We start from the raw sequence: 19,780 nt of genomic DNA, 5'->3' as shown, positions 1-19,780 counted from the left end.
AATCAAATATCAATTAAAAAATGCCTTGATCATATTTAGAAAGTAGGAACTTGCTTTAATTAACATATTCCTTTTTATAGATGTTATTTAAGGGGTTGTCAAGTTGAGAAGAAAGAAAACAAATCTTTTAACCAACTTAATAACAGTATTATAGTGATAAATGCCTTAATATAAAGTTTAAGATTGAGTTTGATATTGTTTTAAAAAAAAATTCCTACCCAAGTTATATTATTATTTTATTTATTTTTCTAACCTTCTTTTCTAAATATATTTGTATACGCAAATATTGAAAAATTATTTTCAAATGTTAGTCTTGTTTTTCGATTCACTTGATATTGTGCCAATATTATTTAAACAAAATTTGCAAAAAAAAAAAAAACAAAAATATCAATTGTTCATTATTTTCAAGGTACTAATGAAGTGTTTTCGAAATATAATTATTTAAACAATTATATTTGGAAATTTTGCATTTGTTATTTCAAATACGATGCGTAATGTGTGTACCTAATGTATCTATAGGGGAAAGGAAACATGCTAAAACAAGTCCCGTGACTGGATCCTTGAAAGAAACCTGTTTCTACTTCAAGTCGTAAAGGGGAAATTTAAAAATTTCTATATAATACAACATTTTAAAACAGAAGCGCATATCTGTTTCGCTATGCAAAATGATTATTTTAAAAAGTTTTGTTTTCTTTCTTTTAAATTTCTTCAAATATTAATTTATGTATAATATATTATGGGTTTTTAATTGCAATATGGTTTTCTATTAGTTAAACTTTTTATATAAAATAAATTTTCTATTAATTAAAACAATATGTTTTGTTTTTTAAATAAACCCCCGTTTTATTGTTATTGTTTGCAAAATGTTTTCCGTTTTTTGACTTTTTTTGTTTGTTTTGAAAATAAAACGAATTTAGATTAAAAAACACACAATATACAAATTCCATGGGTCACCAAACACAAAAAACGCCAAAACAAATGTATGTGGGCGATTGTTGATAAATTTTCATTTTTTATGACGAAAATTATTATTATTATTATATTCCCAATAAATGCTTCACAAACAACAATTATATATAAAATATTAATATATTAAAACAATGAAAAATGATTTATTTATAATCATTTTTGTATGATGCAAAACAGTTGAAATTAATTAAACATTTACGTATGAATATTAAAAATATACATATATATATAACCAGAACTAAACTAGAACTAAACTAGAACTGAACTAGAACTGAACTAGAACTGAACTAGAACTGAACTAGAACTGAACTAGAACTGAACTAGAACTGAACTAGAACTGAACTAGAACTGAACTAGAACTGAACTAGAGCTGAACTAGAACTGAACTGAACTAGAACTAAAGAACCGGTTCAATAAACTATAACAGAAAGGATTTCTACTAAATGGCATTGCTTTTTTTCTGCATTTAAAAACTTATGATAAAAAATATTTCCAACATTTTGTTTGTTTCTCTCAGTGCATTCTAAAGACACATGACTAAAGTTAATTTATCTTTCTCGTCATCAATTCCTTTCATATTTGACGTATAAATATTTTCCAATTATTTGCATGACCAGACAGATGATTAACGTTAATACTTATACACAGTAAGAAAAAAATCATTTTTTTCTCAAAAATACATTTCATTTTGATCTACTGATCGTAATAAAGTAACAATTTGTTAAATTTTTGCAAAATATTGCAAATATTCCCTCATCATTTTAACATCTAAATTTAACACCAATTAATGTATTTATTATATTTCAATCATTCGATTCCAACGATCGTCTTTCGTTTGATCATATTCAATTGAATTTGATTTTGTAAATTGTCATGTTTATCACAAAAGATGTGCAGAAAATTAAAAGTTTGACATGTCGAAACAAATCGAAATTGATGGTCAATGTTTCTATTTATTCTGGAACCCAGGTCGTCGTGTGTTCGTAACATGTGTTTTTTTTTTTTTTTTTGATTGATTGAAATTAAATCAAAAACACTTTATTATAAAAATTTCATACTTTTGAACGGAGAAAGGTGCAGAAAGGAGGAATTCTATAAAGCAATAGATTTTCTTTTAAAACTAGCAACAAAAACTGATGCAATTGAATAAAGTAGAAATTTATTTTAAATATAATGTGCATCGTGTCTGCTTGGCAAGTTGGCAAGACGGGTCATAAATTTCAATTTGATTTTATATTTTTATGAGAACAAATTGAACTGACTTGGTAGTGTAAATGTAAAAGAATTGAATTGCATTTTAAGTGGATAAATAATAAAGTGTTAAATAAAACAAGTTGTTCGCTGATGTAAGAAACAAATTATTTTAAACAAATTTTAAATGTTTGATACAATAATATTTTACAGTTATATATTAATTCTTAATTGCTTTTCATATGAAATTTATTACACATTTACTAAGGTTTTGATTACATTTAATAACGATTTGTAATATTTACGCAAAACTTTGAAAGGAAGTTGTAGTTTATTTATAAAAATTTGTCTGACTTAAGTCTGTGTCAGTGTAACAACAGCTGTCAGACGGTTTAATTTCGGTAGTCAAATTATAATAACAAATGCTGTCAAATTAACAGTCTTTAGGATTTGATACGTTAATTTTACAGACCGATTAAAGTTAACCTTAAAAGAGAACAGGAAGGACTCAATTTAAATTTTTCAAAAGTGTAGAGTTTTCAGCGAACATATTTTGAATATTTTTAATAGATGCAGAAGGAAATTTCATTACATATCTGATTTCCAAGGAAATAGTTTTCCACTTTAATAACTTCAAAAATAAATTAAATAATTTAAATATTAATTTACGGTAGGAGTACAAATACAGGCTTAAAATAGAAATAAAATTAATTTATTCAAAACCGTATATGTCTGCTGACCACAAATAAATGGAGATAACAAATTAAAAATTTCTTTGAATAATTTCAGTTTCATTTGAATTTTGCTTCAAAAAAAAAAAACCAGTTGAGCTGTTTATATAATATTAATATAAATGTTTAAAATATTAATATTGCTTTTTTGTAAATCCCACTACATATTTATGTATAATTCAGAATTTATTTCTTATTTAAATAATCGAATCTATACTCATATTTGTACCAGTAACTGTAATACAGCAGTCATCAAGTTTTTATTGTTTTCATAGGCATGAGGTTTTACAGCAGATCACGTTTTTTTTACACAACTAAAAGCTGAATATGTATTAATTTATTTTATAATTGTAGTCACTTAAATTAAAATAAATTTTGTAAATATAAATCATTTTAATATAAATATGTATGTGTGAAGCTAATAAAACAATTTGTTTTCAATTTATTAAAAGTATACAAATGACCGTTGAAAAAAAGTACCTCATTGAGTTAAAAATATAAAAAAATAATTCATACAACCATTAAATTGTTTTGGGAATCAAAGCGCGTCAACAATCAGTTTATCATGTTTAAAATACCTTATTATTGAGTCGTTATTGTTGCATATGATACAATTTTTTGTGTTTTTTTTTTTTCTTCATATAAAATGAAAATTTAGGGGATTTTCCAGGGCAATTATTTATTTGAATTGTATTGTTTGTTTATTTTTCGAACATTTGCAAATTTATTTTTGTTTCGTTAAAGTTCTGTTTTTATTTAAAGTTCTGTTTTGTATTATTAAAACTGCCGATGAGTTGATTGTGAGTAATTAAATCTAGATAATTATGAATAATTTAGGTATTAAATTAAAAAAAAAAATACTTTATGTAGAAATGTTTTTAATGGGATCAATGGGGGGAAATACTTGTGTCTTTGAAATGACATTAAAAAAGTCACATTGCAAATTTTTTTAAAGTTATTGTTTAAAAATTCTAAAGGCTTTATTATTTTTAAATCTCTTAATTTATAGCAAAAGACACATTGATTATAAACTATAGTCTAGGCTTTAGATTTGTATATAGTCTGCATTATAAACTTTTATATAGTCTAATCAAAAATAAGACTTGGCTATAGTCTGTAATTTGAATATGTCTGATATAGACTGGCATTTAGGTGTGTGTATTCTCAGCTACAATGTACAGTCTGAACTATAAGATTATGCATAGTCTGAAATATATTTAATCAAGACATCATACGTACATATATAGTGTGGACTGTTAACTTGTATATAGTTTTGACTGCAGACTTGTCCACTACCTTAACTACACAGACTTGACTTGTCTACAGTTTTTTCTACTAGACAACAACACTATAGACTTGACTACAGACTTATCTGTAGTATTTACTACAGACTAGAATATAGTCTTCACTACAACTAAGACTACTATATTCTTTTGACTACTAGTATTGACTACAGTATATTCCATAGTCTTGATTACAATCTATTCTATAGTCTTGACTACAGTCTAGGCTATAGTCATGACTATAGACTCGACTATAATCTTGACTACAGACTAGCCATGACTATAGACTTGCCATGACTACAGACTTGCCATGATTACTGTTTTGTTTTCAGTCATGACTACAGACTATAGACTACTATAGTTTAAACTGAAGACATAACTACAGTTAAGACTACAAACGACTCTATAGACTACTACAGTCATGACTACTGACTAGTTTATAGTCATGACTGTAATCATGACTTCAGACTCGTCTATAGTCTTGAGTACAGACTAGACATGACTACTGTCTACCCTTTAGTCATGACTTCAGACTACTAGAGTCTTGACTATAGACTACTACTTGACTATAAACTAGTCTATAGTCAAGAATATAGACGACTCTGTAGTCAAGACTATAGACGAGCTAGTAGTAATAATTACAGACTACGGAACAGTCTAAGTCAAGACTGATCTATAGTCTTAACTACAGTCTAGTCTTAAGTCATGACAAGAAACTAATCTTTAGTCATGACAACAGACTAGTAAGGTCAATACTATTGACTAGTCTGTATTTAAGACTAAAAACTAGCATAAAGTCAAAACTAAAGTAGGCAAGACTATAGCAGTCTACAGACAAGACAACTCTATAGTCGTGACTGCAGACTAGTCAATAGTCTTGACCTTACTAGTCTGTTGTCATGACTAAAGATTAGTTTATTGACTATATACTTATCTAAATTCTCGACTTTAACGACGTCGATGGACTATATACTTGGCTATAGTATTAATCGTTGACTTATGTAGTATATATAATCTTGACTATAGTGTTACCTTTCGTCCTAGCTAAAGTATAGACTAGAGACCTCTCTACGAACTCGACTATATAATACTATCTAAATTCTCGACGTCAGCGACATCGATCGATCACAGTAAATACGTAAATAAAAAATTCCTATAAATAATTTACAAGTATGTATTCATAAAAGAAGATTTAAATACAAACTTAAACCACAAAATCTCTTATAAATATTCAGAATTTTGCATGTAGTCATGAAATATAAAAAAAACAGAGACATTTGAAATAGTTGTACATAGATACTTTAATTTTAGACTGGTTACTGGTAAAATAAATGTTTTTCGATAATGTCTTAGTGTTATTGACGTAAAACCGAACAAACCTACATACCAAGTCCAGCATGTATTAATTTAGATTTGCTAAAAGTTGTTTCATTGAAAAATAAAACACGTTTAAATGAAGACTAGTTAAAAAATGTGTGTTTCTTGTGTTTTTATTTAAATGAATTTTTATTTCTTATATATTTTTTTATTCGTTTATTTTACTAAGTTTTTAACGTTTGTCCATTTTGTTTAAAGAATACATATTTTTAATGCAAATTTTGTTAAAACATGCATAGTTTAAAATAAAAATTTTTGAAATTTCAATACTAATCAAAAATTATGTTTCTTAAGGTTTAAATACTCTTTATAAAACTCTTTTTTGAAAAAGAGCATTTAGTTATTAAAGAGAAGTGATGAAAATAGAAAAAAAAGAAAGTTGGAAAATGTGTGAGTAAGAGAGAGTAAGGCTTAAAAACAATTCTTTAAATTTGCCTGATATTGTTTTAATGATATCCATAGAAGTAATAGAGTAAAAATGTTAAAGTAGGAGTTATGAGAGAGAGCATTTCCTTCTCTTCTAGTTTTCGTTTCCTGCAATCTCTTCAATAATATAAACATTTGAATTTTTTGTTGTTTTTTTGTTTTTCAAATAAATATTTTTATTTATTTTAGTATTTATTCAAAATAGTTATTTAGTTTTATTTTGTATAATTTTGTTTTAAATATAAATGTGCATTTCAACAATTAGTTTTTGAATGATTTTCTTCTATAATTCGTTTTTTGTTTTTTTTTAAGTGGCTGCATTTATTTAATTTTCTTTTACGAACGAGATTTTTATGTCATTGAGTTTTATTTAAGGATATAATTTTTCTAAAAAGCTTTAGCTTTATAATTTTTATTTGTTAAATTAATATAAACTTAGTTGGTAAATGATTTAAGCTTTTGTTATTTAATTAAATATTCAACTAATTGCCACTTTATAAATTACACAACATTTAACAAAATTTTGTTTAAATAGTTTTTGTTTTTATTTTGTTTTATACTCAATTGAAATAAATGTTTGCGTTTTTCTTTTTAGTATTTTGTTTTCTTGGTAAATATAACAATAAAAAAATTAAGGCCAATTAATGAAACTAATAATAAAAAATGATATAATTTATTTGTGTAGTTTGGGTTTTGTTTTCTTTGTTTACAAATAATTTAAAGCCAATTTAGTTTTTAGATCTAAAAGTCTAAAAATAACAAAAAATAATATTTTTTTTTATTTAAACTAAATTAAAATCTAAATACTACTAAGAAATAAAATATAATGTTAAAAAATATTGTATAATGTAATTCAAAAAATATATCAACTTTATGGGTTGTACTTAAAAAAAATAATAATAATAAAAACAATATTTTCTTGTAAAAAAATGAAAATAATAAAAATGATCTTGTTTGTAGATTTTCATAAAATATCATTTCATTAGAGAAAAAAAGAATGCGCTTAGTTTTTTTTTATTTAATTAAATTAATTTAAGTTTTCTTTATCTGATAAAATTCATGTCTTTTTGAGCTTTTCTTTTGTTTTCTATGAATTAAATACCAATTTTTGAAAACAAAAGCTTCTTTCATAAAAATCAATACCAAATTAATACGCCATAAATTATCACTAGTACTGTAAAGAGTATGACTCAGAAAAAGAAATAGAGAGGAAGAAAAAGAAGAAATAACAAAAGATAGAGAGAGAGAATATTAACAGGAATTGAAAGAGAGTTCTCTTAGCATAATTACTCTATAAATTAGAAATTAAATTCGTTAAAAATAACCGTTATTTTGCATGCCTTGCTCTCGCTCTACTTATTAAAGGAATAATACCAAAGAGAGAAAGTTTGAGGAGAGTTTAAAAATGACAAATGAAATTCGTTTACTGTATTTCTTTTTAGAGGGATCTAAATGGCCACTTTATCTATTTATGTTTTTTATGCGCGTAGGCTTAATTACAAAAAGGTACTAACTACAATATTCGTTTAACATTTTAATAATTTACAATTTGTGATTGTTTCACCTTTTCTTATTATTGTTTGGAATTATCACGTAATTAAGCCGTTAATTGTAATTGTTTATTGTTTTCGTGGTAGTTTGTTTATTATTTTAATTATTATTTTATGTTTTCTTTTGTTTTGTTTTGATTTTCAGGTACAGTTTAATTAAATCAACAAAAATATAAAATAAACTTTCAACTTTTAATCGGTTATTAATGTTTGTTCTTAATAAATAATTACTCACAAATTAATGATTTTTTGTTTTCGTTTTTGCTTATGTAATCTTCAAAGAACTCTCTGTTCATGTTGTCATCATTTTATCGTTAAAAGTAAGCGCATCTTTTTTTTGACATATTTTCTTAAACTTTTTTGTTATTGTAATTTAGTATATTATTATCTTAATACCTTGTTTTTGTATATTATAACTCAATTGCCTTCTAGCAGATCTACTGTTTTTTCTTGGGTACATTGTCCTCCCGACAGGCTACAGCTGCTACAAGGGCAGCACCACGACCGGAACCATCTTCTGACAACATTAAATCGAAGGAGATGCCAGGTTTCACCAACTGTGAGATTTTCTCCACCATCAATTGATGGAACTTGGGATGGAAACGATAGACACTGCCGTCCACACCGACTGTCACCTGAGGTTCGTTCATTTTGTTGATGAGCGTGGCAATGCCACAGGAAACCAAATGGGCAGCTCTCTTGGAAACACATTCACAGATATAACGAACATTGGCACAATCTTCGTCGGTGGCGTCATTGAGACCCAATTCCTCCAAAACCAAACGGCAATTAGTGAATACTCCGGGTTCGTCGGCCTCAATTTCCGATACGTATTTGGTAAAGAATTGGCCTCGTGTCATTAGAACATCGGAATCTTGTCCTCTAAATAGAACACCAGCCTTGACCATTTTCACTATGACTAGACGCACCAGTTCACCCATGTACATGCCAGAAATCATTTTCTCGAAGACCTGCTTGCCGGGGTTAATAGAATGACTGTCGACTTCTTCATCGAATTCGGTGCGCACAAAGTCGAGAGCACCGTTATCGCCAAAGGCTCCCCACTCGGTGTTGATGAGTACATGTGATTTACCATTTCCAGCTCCATCAAACATCTCAGCCTCTTCTACACGTTCTACGTAGCAGGCATTTGAACCAGTGCCCACAATGAGACCAATTTTGCAATTGTGATTTTTCCACGCACATGACATCAAAGTGCCAGTAGTATCATTCAAAATAGCACACACATCAATTTGTACATCACCTCTTCTGGCAATGGCATCTTTCAGCAGTTGGACTACGTCCTCATTAACCACACCAGCACAGTTGAAACCCTTAGTCCAGGTGACCAACAGACCCTTGGTGAGGCCCAGCTGTGTCAAGGGGAAGGAGAAAGTGAAGCCCAAAGGCAAACGCTCCTTGTAGACGTCATGCTCGTTCATAAAGTTGGCCAAACACTCGGCGATATGATCAAACAGTTGTGTGCCCGAGCCCAACATAATATGCTGGGGAATGGCGTAGATGCGAGACTCCATTTGGAAGTCATGTTCCTCCTTCAGATGAATCAACAAGACTCGGAAATTTGTGCCACCAAGGTCAAGTGCCAAGAACTTGCCACGTTCGTTGCCATTGGGCAAATCTTGTACGTAGGTGACGAAACACTTGACATTCGCCTTCTGGTGGGTCTCCTTGGCCAAACCTTTTTTAACTTCATGGAGTATACGATAAGTTAGTTCGTTAATCTGCTCATCCGTTAGTATCAATTGCTGACATAACTCGTGCACCATCTTGCGTTTTTCCGCGACACTTGCATTGGCATACGGTGCTGTCGTTGGTGGCGTATTTGTGGTTTTGTGGTTCAATATCGATGCAATATTGTCGCCCTCTGCCAACACGGAGGCAGTCGACATGAACGATTGCATGGCAGCATCACCGGCCGCACCAGATCTGTCTGTTTCGTCCAACGATTTGCTGCAGTGGCAAGACAATGTCGTCTGCGATGAGCCATTGGTTTGTGAGAATTTCTGGCAATTCATACTGTTGTTGTTATTGTTCACGGTACCATTGATGAGTGACTGCTGGCAGCAGGAATGAACCGACGAGGGGGATGAGAGTGGTGATGTTGCGGTGGGGCAGGATGATGTCGACGTCTGTTTATTGCACACTAAATTGTTGCAACAGCCATTTGAAGATGTCGATGTAGACGTTGTTGCCGTTTTCAAACAGCATTCTTTATTTATAGATGCATTTTGCATGGCCACATTTAAATCTTTATCCATTTTGTTTCTTAATTTATTTCTATTTGCGATTTTTCTTTAGATTTTTTCTTTTTTTTTTATTGTTTCTTTTTGCTTAAAGTTTGTGTATTTGTTTTATTTGAATAGTTGCTTTTTGTTTAAAATTAATATTTGCTTTGTCTCGCACAGCACAATTCAAAATGTTGCCGTTTTTTCCGCTTTCAAATTTGGTATCGACCGTTTCGTTTAAATGCTTACAACGGAATCAATTCTACACAAACTCTGTTTAAGGTTTCTTTCTGCGTTTTCGTGTATTGCTCTGTATAGATCTCTCGATGACGACGACCAGACCACTTTAACCAGTCCACACTCGTAGCAGTTGTTAATAATCAATCGGCTTTTAAAATGGAAAAAATATACTTTATTTATTTAATTGTTTTTTTTTTCTCCAAAAAACGTTTTCTATACGTTGCTCAGTTGAGTTGTTGTAGCCGTAGTAGTTGTTTGGTGTATGACGAATGCTCGGGTTCAGAGCTTCTGTATGACTTGACTTTGTTGTACTTTTGAAGGAACCTTGAAGGTCAAAATTGACAATTTATTAGTAAAATACTGGAAAGTTGTTTTTTTTTTGCTTTCTGTTTCGTTATATTATATGGAAATGAAATAATGAATATGTGTATGAGTATGTCTGTGAATAAGTTTAGAGGAGAGTAGTAGTGGTATAGAGTAAATATTAAGTATACGCTATATGGGTATGAATTTTACAAGAGAGCTTTTTTTACACAATATGTAACAGGGAGAGAGAGAATTGATTTACACTAGCTACTAAGGAATAGAATTGTGTTGCCAGTAGTTTTTTTGTAAGGATTTTGAAAAAAAGATATATTTGTTCTTTGAAGTTTCATTTATGGCAAATAAAGAGATTCTATTAATACATACAAACATTTAAACGTTCAGTTTTCTTCTAGGAATTATTTAGATTTACCGTAAACTTTACATTTACCGTTAACATTTAAAATTAAAGTGGCATCACTACTAAATGATATATATACTCTCTCAGTCTTTTTATATAAATTGATTCCAATATCGGACTAAACCAATTTCATTTTACACTGGAAACTTACACGTTTGCCTGAACGTACTGGTGTGTACTCATATATTTTTTTAACGAGAACATAATTTTTTTTGTATGTACGTCTTACGGCATGAATGTATATATTTCCATACTTTAATTATAATAAAAATAGATGTAGATGGTTGTAAAATGTGTGTGCATGTAACAGTTTATAGGAATTTATTATATATGTATGTATATACTAACCTGCCTTCTATTTATTTATAAATCGTATGACTGTATAACAGTTTGCCGTTGTATTTATGAATTGAGTTTTTCAGTTGTTTTTTTTTTTTTTTTGTAGCTGGAATGTATTCTACGAATATTTTTCTGGTTTTTCCTTTCTTCGATGATGTTTTGTTGTTCTCTTTTAAAAAGGGGGGTGTGTTGCAATTTTTATATACAAACACACTGACACGTATTAATGTTGTTTGAGTAATGAAAAACGGGGCTCGTCTCTAATTATTTTGTTTTTGTATGTATGAGACCAAGTAATATCACTACTATTTCAATAATAATAATAAATATTGCATTCACAAAACTATTGTATTGTATCAATTGTTTTACTATCTTACACGAGACTAAATTTAGGTGTATGATAGATGATAAAAGTTGGTTAAAGTTAAATTCACTAGTTTTTTTGTGGAGGGGTTTGTTGTACGTGCTTTAACTCACACTTTTAATTTTTTTAAGTTTTTTTATATTCTTTTGCTTTGGCAGTATCTTTTATTTGCTTTCTGTTGTATGGAATTTTATTTTTTTTTAACTTGTTTTCTGCAAAACTTATTTTAGTTATTCTGCTGTGTACACGTCTACTTGGTTGTATGTACCGCTTTGAACTGAAATGAAAATTAATAAAATTTAAATTTTATTATAAATTATTTGTTTATTTATTGTTTTGTATAGTAGTATATAGACTTTATTTGTGTTTTTTTCTTATTTTTTTGTTATTGCAAATGCATTTTTTCTCTAGTTAGGTTGATTTTTGTTTTGTATACAAGGGGGCCAATCAGGGGGTGTGTAGTTTTACTATAAGTCATGCCATATTTATGGAAATAGACAGACACTCGTTTTTTTGTTTGCATTTTTTTGCTATTTAAAATCATTTTGTTTTATGTTATTAACAATTGCTTTAATAATTCTTGGAAATTTTTAAATGGGTGTTGAATTTTAATTTAAAATTGTGTAATAATTACTTTATTAAATTTTTTATAATTTTTACTCTTAATTACCAGAAAACTAAGCTAAAGAAAATATAACACTCTTACTTTCCTGCTACTTTAAGCAATTGTCTTTTTCAAGAAGTCAACTTTACGAATAAAGGGAATAAAGAAAAAAGAGTAAGCGTTTAGCTACTGTAGTAATCAAAGATATTAAAGGAGATATTAAAGGAGAGAATAAAAGAGTAGTATGTTTGCCTTTGTTACACCATTAGAAATTCTAAACAATATTCTGCAAAGTTTAATTTGATTATAATATTCGGCGGGTTTCTTAATACTCAGTTAAACTAGGCTTAACTAGCTTTTAGATTTAACCAATGATTGCGTTTTTCAGTTATGGATTTAAGATCTGTTAACTTTGTTTAAATTGCCAATTTTTCAGTCAAATGCTTAAACATTGAACAGCTGTTTTTTGTAAACATTACTTTATTACTGCTCAGTTAAACTAGGCTTAACTTGCTGTTAAATTAAACTTCGACCAAATTTACAATATTCGTCGAGTTTCCTAATACTCAGTTAAACTAGGCTTAACTAGCTTTTAGATTTAACCAATGATTGTGTTTTTCAGTTATGGATTTAAGAATAGTTAACTTTGTTTATATTGCTAACTTTTCAGTCAAACACTTAAACATTGAACAGCTGTTTTTTGTAAACATCACTTTCTTACTGCTCAGTTAAACTAGGCTTAACTTGCTGTTAAATTAAACTTCGAACAAATTTAGGCGGACTCTAACTGATGATAGTGTTTTTCAGTTATGGATTTAGGATCAGTTAACTTCATAAACAAAAACTGATAACATAAACAATGAACAGCTGTTTTTTTGTAAACATCACGTTTGTAAAATGTAAAATTTTAGAAAAAATATAAATAAACATTTAAACCAATAATAATATTAATAAAAGAAATCAGAAAATTACAATTTACTTAAAATATTTAGTTTTTCTTCTTTTAAATTCATTATTTTTTTGTTTTTTGTTAATTGTGTTTTCTCACTTATAACTTAGGTTTAATTGGCCAATAACACTCAGTTAAACTAAGATAATAAGTAATTTTACTGAATACTGAAAAACACAAAACATAAACTAGGTTTAACCCAAGAATGAATATTAGCTTTATCAAAAAAACACGACCTTAGACAAAAACCTAAAATGTTTCTTTTGATGAAAACTTTAAAATTTTCTTTATATAAATGTTGATTGTTTACTTAATTGAAAATAAGCAATAAGATTTTTTTTTCAAAATTGCCGTTCAGCCGAAAAAAAAAGTTAAAAAACATATTCACTGCAAATTATAAAAAATTTTCTCGAAATTGCTTAAAATATTTGCCAGATTTTTCTTAAAAACATTTTATAGTTAAAAAAAAACAATTATTTTTATTAATATTTTTTGAAAACAATACGTATTTTAAAAAACAATAATTTGAACATAAAACAATATTCAAAAATAATGTTTGCAAAACAAAACAAATATCTAAATTTAAAAATTTCCTTGGAAGTCTGCATATAATATTCTAAAAGATCACTTGACCACTAAAGTGTATATGTATGTATTTATTAGTATGTATATGTTTTAACACGGGGCATTGACAGACAGACCTTTAAATTGTTTTGTCAAATATTTTTTTTGCTACAAAAAATGTTTTGTTTAAACATCATAAATTATGTCATATTTATTTTTATTTTGACACAAATTACTTTTAAATCTTTATTACTTTTGTTTTAATTAACAAATTATTAATGAATGAATAAAATTTCTTTATTATTTTGTTTATTTTTTTTTAATATTAATCTAACTGTTTTAATATTTTTACTTGTTATTTTGTTAGTCTTTCTTTATAATTTAATTAATTGAAATATTTTTATCAAGATACAATTGTCGTGTGCTTTTAATTATTTTTTATTTTAATATTCAAACCATTAAAAGTTCATTGAATTATATTGAACTTTAGAATTTTATTCAATTAAGTAATTTTAATTTATATGCATAAAAAAATAATAACAAAAAAAGTCAATGGCAAAGTATTATTATAAAGAAATTATACTTTACATACAAAGCTATTTCTTATTTAAAAACTAATAGAAATTTTTTAAAAAAATTTTGTAGTTTATAGTAATTTATATAAAACTTTAATTATAAAATCAACAAGTGTTTCGAAGGATTTTGGCGCGTATTTTCTTTAAGTGTTTTTAAGAATTTTGATAAAACTATTTATAGTTTACTTTTTATAAAGTTCGTTATAAATTTTTAGAAATGTTTTTCAAAATAAATTACATTTTATTGTAAATTTCTTTTTTTATTTTTAAAAAACTTGTAACCTTTTAATAACTTTAATTATCACTCAATTTTTTCTTTAAGTGTATAACTGTAATTCTCTCACAAACATTTGGAAGGAAATTTGTTGTTTAAAAGTTGAGACATTGGAAAAGTTCTGTAAATTATTTTTAAATATTTTTCTTTTTAAAAATTGTAAATATTAAATTGTTTAATTAAAATCTATTAATAATTTCTTTTTTTTCCAGCATATTTTTATAATTTCTTATCAAAAAAACTTAAACAAGCAATTGTAGATTTTTTATATAAATTTATTTCTTATCAAAAAAAAAAAAAATTAATTGGTTTCTTAAACGGAAATTGTTAAAACAACAAAGTGTAATAAATTAAAAAGAAAAAACAAAATTTTTTTTAAAAGTACACACTCAACCAAATGCCGGTTGGTTTCCTTAAGTACACAATACTTTAAACAACAACAAAAAGCAATGAATCATGATGGATCTCGTGTCTCAAATTTAATAAACATTTCTGATAATTTTGAAATTATAAAAAAAACAGCAGCAACAAAAAAATTAACCAGGCACGTGTATTAAATATTTGCATTAAATGCCATACAAAATTTATTGAAATACATTCATTTTAAAACATTTTTTTTTGTAAAAAGTTTGCATTAACAACTCCATAAAATGATGTCTCAACAATTCAAAATAATTTCACCACTTAATTGCAATCGAAAGAAAAAAACTGCACTTGCAATTATTTATCAAAGATAAAATTTAAAACAACACAAAAAAATGTTTAAAAGAGTAACAAAAAAATTACTCACTTTTATTATTTCTTCTTGATATAAATTATCACACAAAATGATTTGTTTTGTTGTTCTTGTAATAAATATTTTTTCTTTAATTTAAAATTCAACACAAATTTTCTTATTTAGTTCAATACTAAAGTTTTGTATTTTTTTTACACAATAAAATTTAAATTTTATAATTTTAATTTATTTTGTATCTCTTCTCTTGTGTTTTTAACACTTCCACTATTTGCGTATGAATGTTGCTGAACACGAAACAAACATCACATTTAAGAAAAGACCTCGACTCTACCAACACCAACACATGCTCCTCTCCTATGTAAACATTTTTCGAATGTGTGTTGTTTTTTCAACACACACATTTTTTTTAGAAATACTAAATGCAGGCCCCCACTTCGCCTCTCCTGCATTTAATTTTATTGTTTTGTTTGTACTTTGACTAGCGAGTGAGTGAGTGTTTCGTCATACATACTCATTTTAAAAATTCCAGCAACAAAAATTATGGTGCTGGTAGTGGTGGTGATAATGTTTGTTAGTGTGACATTTATTTGATTTTTACTCTCTGTAAACAAATACACACCTCTTTTACTCTTTAGGTTTAAATTTTCTATATATGGAATGTGTGATAGATATAAAAAAAGTGGAATACGTTGCCATATACAAATGATTTGTGTCCGCCGAAAACGTGAGAGGAGCAAGATTTATTTTAGTCTTGAAACGCAAATAATAAATATGTATAAACTTTGTACTAATGTTCGGAGTACAAAGAAATAGATAGATAGATAGATAGATAGATAGATAGATAGATAGATAGATAGATAGATAGATAGATAGATAGATAGATAGATAGATAGATAGATAGATAGATAGATATAGATAGATAGATAGATAGATAGATAGATAGATAGGTAGATAGATAGATAGATAGATAGATAGATAGATAGATAGATAGATAGATAGATAGATAGATAGATAGATAGATAGATAGATAGATAGATAGATAGATAGATAGATAGATATAGATAGATATAGTTAGATAGATAGATAGATAGATAGATAGATAGATAGATAGATAGATAGATAGATAGATAGATAGATAGATAGATAGATAGATAGATAGATAGATAGATAGATAGATAGATAGATAGATAGATAGATAGATAGATAGATAGATAGATAGATAAATAGATAGATAGATAGATAGATAGATAGATACCTTTCATCATTTTCCAAAAATATTGGATATTTTCTTTAATTTCACTGGGAATAACTTGCTATTCACCAATACGGCTATTTATTCGCTTAGTATATTCCAAATTTTATCATTTCGTTGTTTTTTTGCAATTGTTCAACTTGTACATTCTTATGTGATTTCCATGACTACAAACATACAACAAAACAAATAATCCTCCCTTTTTCCTATGCTGCTCTTTACCCACTTAGTATAACTTTATGTATAAAATTTACTCAGCCAGTTTTTAAAAGGGGCTCGTCTCTTATTTTTTGTATATAACAACATATACATACATACAAATCTATATTCTTTAATAGTAGTAGTGTAATATAAATGTGTGTGTGTGTCCATATATATGTGTATATAATTTCAAGTTGTGCTAAAATTAAACAAATTGATTTTTTTCTTCTTATTTTTGCAATTTGCTTATTTTTTTTACCTCCCTGTTGTCTGTTATTTGCTGTACTGATAAGTTCATTACTCATTTCCTCTCTTATCCTGAAAACACATACACCCCGTTCTTCTCAGTCTGCTTTGCTAAGTAAGTTTTTGTAAAAATTCCATTATTGTTGGGTTTGTTTGTGCTTATTTTGTTGTTGTCTCAGTTTTTGTCTTCAAAATTTGACCCGAACCTTACAGTACTTTGGACTGTGTTGAAAATAGATGTATGAATACATTAATTTAGGTTGTCATGTTGTTTTTGTATAGATACACAATATGTATGTAGTTTGTTGTTGGGTAGATACTAAAATTGATGTTGTCTATACTACTCTTAAAAAATTGAAAATCAGTAAGAAATTATAGATGCCCTATATCCGCTATGATTATATTATATGTAAAAGCAATGATTGCTAAGATATATTGAGGCTTAATTTAGTAATGAATCAAACTCTCATGGACTGTTAAAGAAGTTTTTTAAGGCTAACTATGGATCGAATTCTTTATAGCTGGATAGTCATATATTTCTTATAGTAAATATATGTTCAATTTTTCTTTAATACAGATAAAATTTAAACTTAGTATTTCTGAGCCAACTGTTTTACCTTAAATTGGGTGTCACAAACATCAATATAAACCCTTAATATCCATACCACTAGTATATAGTATAGGGTATAACAAGAGTATATACTTTGTTCTTATTTTTTAATATATTTTTACTTTGTACTAGTTAAAAACCATTGACGTCACATTTTTAGAGTATCAGTTTATTTTATTGGGAAGGGAGTTGATGGTTTGTTTTTGCCTTTATAATGGCGGGAGTATATATGTATGTAATCTCGAATGACGTATTTAAATGTCGTTGTTTTAACCCATTATTGTATAAAAATATAGCAAAATTTTAATTTGTATCTAAAAAACAAACTAAATATTCAAGAAATAATTTTATAAATACAATAAACATTATTTTTAAAATTTAATTTTCATATGAAGGTTAAATATAGTTAAAGTCTATTTTTTTGTGACAGTAATTCACAAAACAAAATTTTTCTTTTACTTTTTTTTTTAATTAAAAAGGCCAAAATGCGAAAAAAAAATTATTATATTTTCGTTTTATTTAAAAATACAAAAAATTAAAAACAAATTATCATAAATCAATGACAACAAACGAATGGAAAAATTTTCCAACAGCTGTTTTAAACAAAAATATTTTTTCTATATGTTTGTATAAAATAAAAATATTAAAATTGTTTTGTCTCTATAAATTGTTCACAATTTTACTTTTTAAATTTAAAATTTCAGGAAAAAACTAGTATGAATTAAATAACAGTAATATTGCCTTAACTCCAGAACTCTTTCTCTGGTATATGTTGTGAATCTTAAGTTCTTCTAAAGAGTTTCTTAGGAATTAAACCTTTGCCATTAGTTAATTATGTGCTTTCTAGTTCCAGAATGGTTCTATGGAATCTAATAACGCTTCCAACCAACATCTTACATGAACACAGTAGTTTCAGAATAGCTTTATGAATTCTTAACTAAAAAGTGAAATCAAATTTGTAAAAAAAAAAAAATATTTCTAAAATCTTCTCTAAAATCATTTTATTGATCCAAAATAAGAATATTATCCCAATAAGTTTAAGAAAAAGATTTTTAATTTTAAAAACAATTATAGTTTTTTTTATTCCTTTTAAACATTTTCACCATATTTTTCAAAAATTTCAAAAACATTTTCTATTTCATTACAGACCGCAACACCCCTCAAGTGATTTGCTTTTAACAAATGACACTGAAATGACTTACAAAAACTTCTACTAACACACACACTCCAAACAAGGTGAGTCCATAGAGAAAAACAAATCTACACTCTCAAATATTATGTATTTACATGTTCATAGTGTAAGCACTCTCTTTCTAACTACAATTTACTGTTAAAACTCTCATTGTTTTCATTATGAACATACTTTTTGTACAAAAGAAAATCATTTGTTTATTATTGTTTAAACAAAATGAACAAACAAAAAAGTTAAAAAAATCTCAAAAAGATATAATTGTATATACACCTTCACGTGATATATATCACGTCTTATGCGTCTTGAAACAAAAAAAGGCGTCAAAATAGAAATTGGTTTGTTATATATAAAATAAGAGATGTCATACCAGTATCGTCACTATACCACCCAACCCAACCAGAACACCCACTCAAACGTCAGTCAGAGGGAAAAAATAGCAAAGTTGTGTCCTCCATTCATGTGACCAATATTTTCCCATGAAATTTGCGTGTTTTCCTCGTTGGGTTTTTGCCAAAATGAGCCATTATTTGTATTTTTATTAATAATTATAGATGTAGTTGAATATATTTTATTATTCTTTTAATATTTTCATAAATTTTAAATGTGTTACACCATATAATCTCAGTTGGGGAAAGGTGTTCTATATACACTAATGGAATGTCATTACATACAATATTGTATGAAATGCAAATGTCCCATTTTTAGTATAAGCCCCTTAAATACGACCTACTTAAGGCCTTCTTTACATTTCAGATCATTCACTGAACCTTTAATAACTTTTTTAATAATATGTTGTATAAAATAAAATTGTTTTTATGAGGGGATCTTATTTAGAAGAAAGTTTAGAGATGGGTTTGTGATAAAAATTTTGTACAGACAGTTGTCAACACAAGTCAACAAAATCGAAATTTTTGCGTGCCTTTTAAATAAAAATATCTTATTCCTATGTATTTCCATCCGCTGAGTTCAGAAATCATTATTTAAACATTCGGTTAGCTCAAGTTTTAGAGATATTACGATTTTTGTACAGACAATGTTTACGCCTTTTTTTGAAGTTTTTACTTAACTATGCAAAACTGGAACTTAATTCCAAAGTTTCTACACAAAATTATCTTTCTAAAGAGCATAATAATGATG

General features: G+C 27.2%; 2 protein-coding genes across 3 annotated transcripts in view; one reads left to right on the top strand and one right to left on the bottom strand.

The window, feature by feature from the left end:
• LOC111674834 overlaps positions 1-18,688 on the top strand; it is a 30,469-nt gene extending 11,781 nt beyond the window's left edge. For both annotated transcript variants that reach the window (XM_023435498.2, XM_023435499.2), the window contains exon 3: positions 18,599-18,688. The gene's annotated coding sequence lies outside the window, so the exon portion shown is untranslated. The remainder of the gene's footprint in view (positions 1-18,598) is intronic.
• Positions 7,009-15,256, bottom strand: LOC111674815 (hexokinase type 2). Its single transcript, XM_046945855.1, has 3 exons — positions 15,197-15,256; positions 11,086-11,717; positions 7,009-10,337 (listed from the first exon to the last, which is right to left on the bottom strand). Exon 3 carries the CDS (start codon positions 9,804-9,806, stop codon positions 7,965-7,967), a length of 1,842 nt encoding a protein of 613 aa, XP_046801811.1. The 5' UTR covers positions 9,807-10,337; positions 11,086-11,717; positions 15,197-15,256; the 3' UTR covers positions 7,009-7,964.
• Positions 18,689-19,780: the final 1,092 nt, after the last annotated feature.

This window comes from Lucilia cuprina, chromosome 3 (assembly GCF_022045245.1).
Source record: "Lucilia cuprina isolate Lc7/37 chromosome 3, ASM2204524v1, whole genome shotgun sequence".
In the NCBI taxonomy this organism is placed as follows: domain Eukaryota; kingdom Metazoa; phylum Arthropoda; class Insecta; order Diptera; family Calliphoridae; genus Lucilia; species Lucilia cuprina.
The sequence above is the reverse complement of the archived record's forward strand: the minus strand, read 5'-3'. Positions and strand labels throughout refer to the sequence as shown.

Excerpts from the sequence above, each read along its gene's own strand:
- LOC111674815 (XM_046945855.1), bottom strand. The coding sequence starts at position 9,806 with ATGGATAAAGATTTAAATGTGGCCATGCAAAATGCATCTATAAATAAA.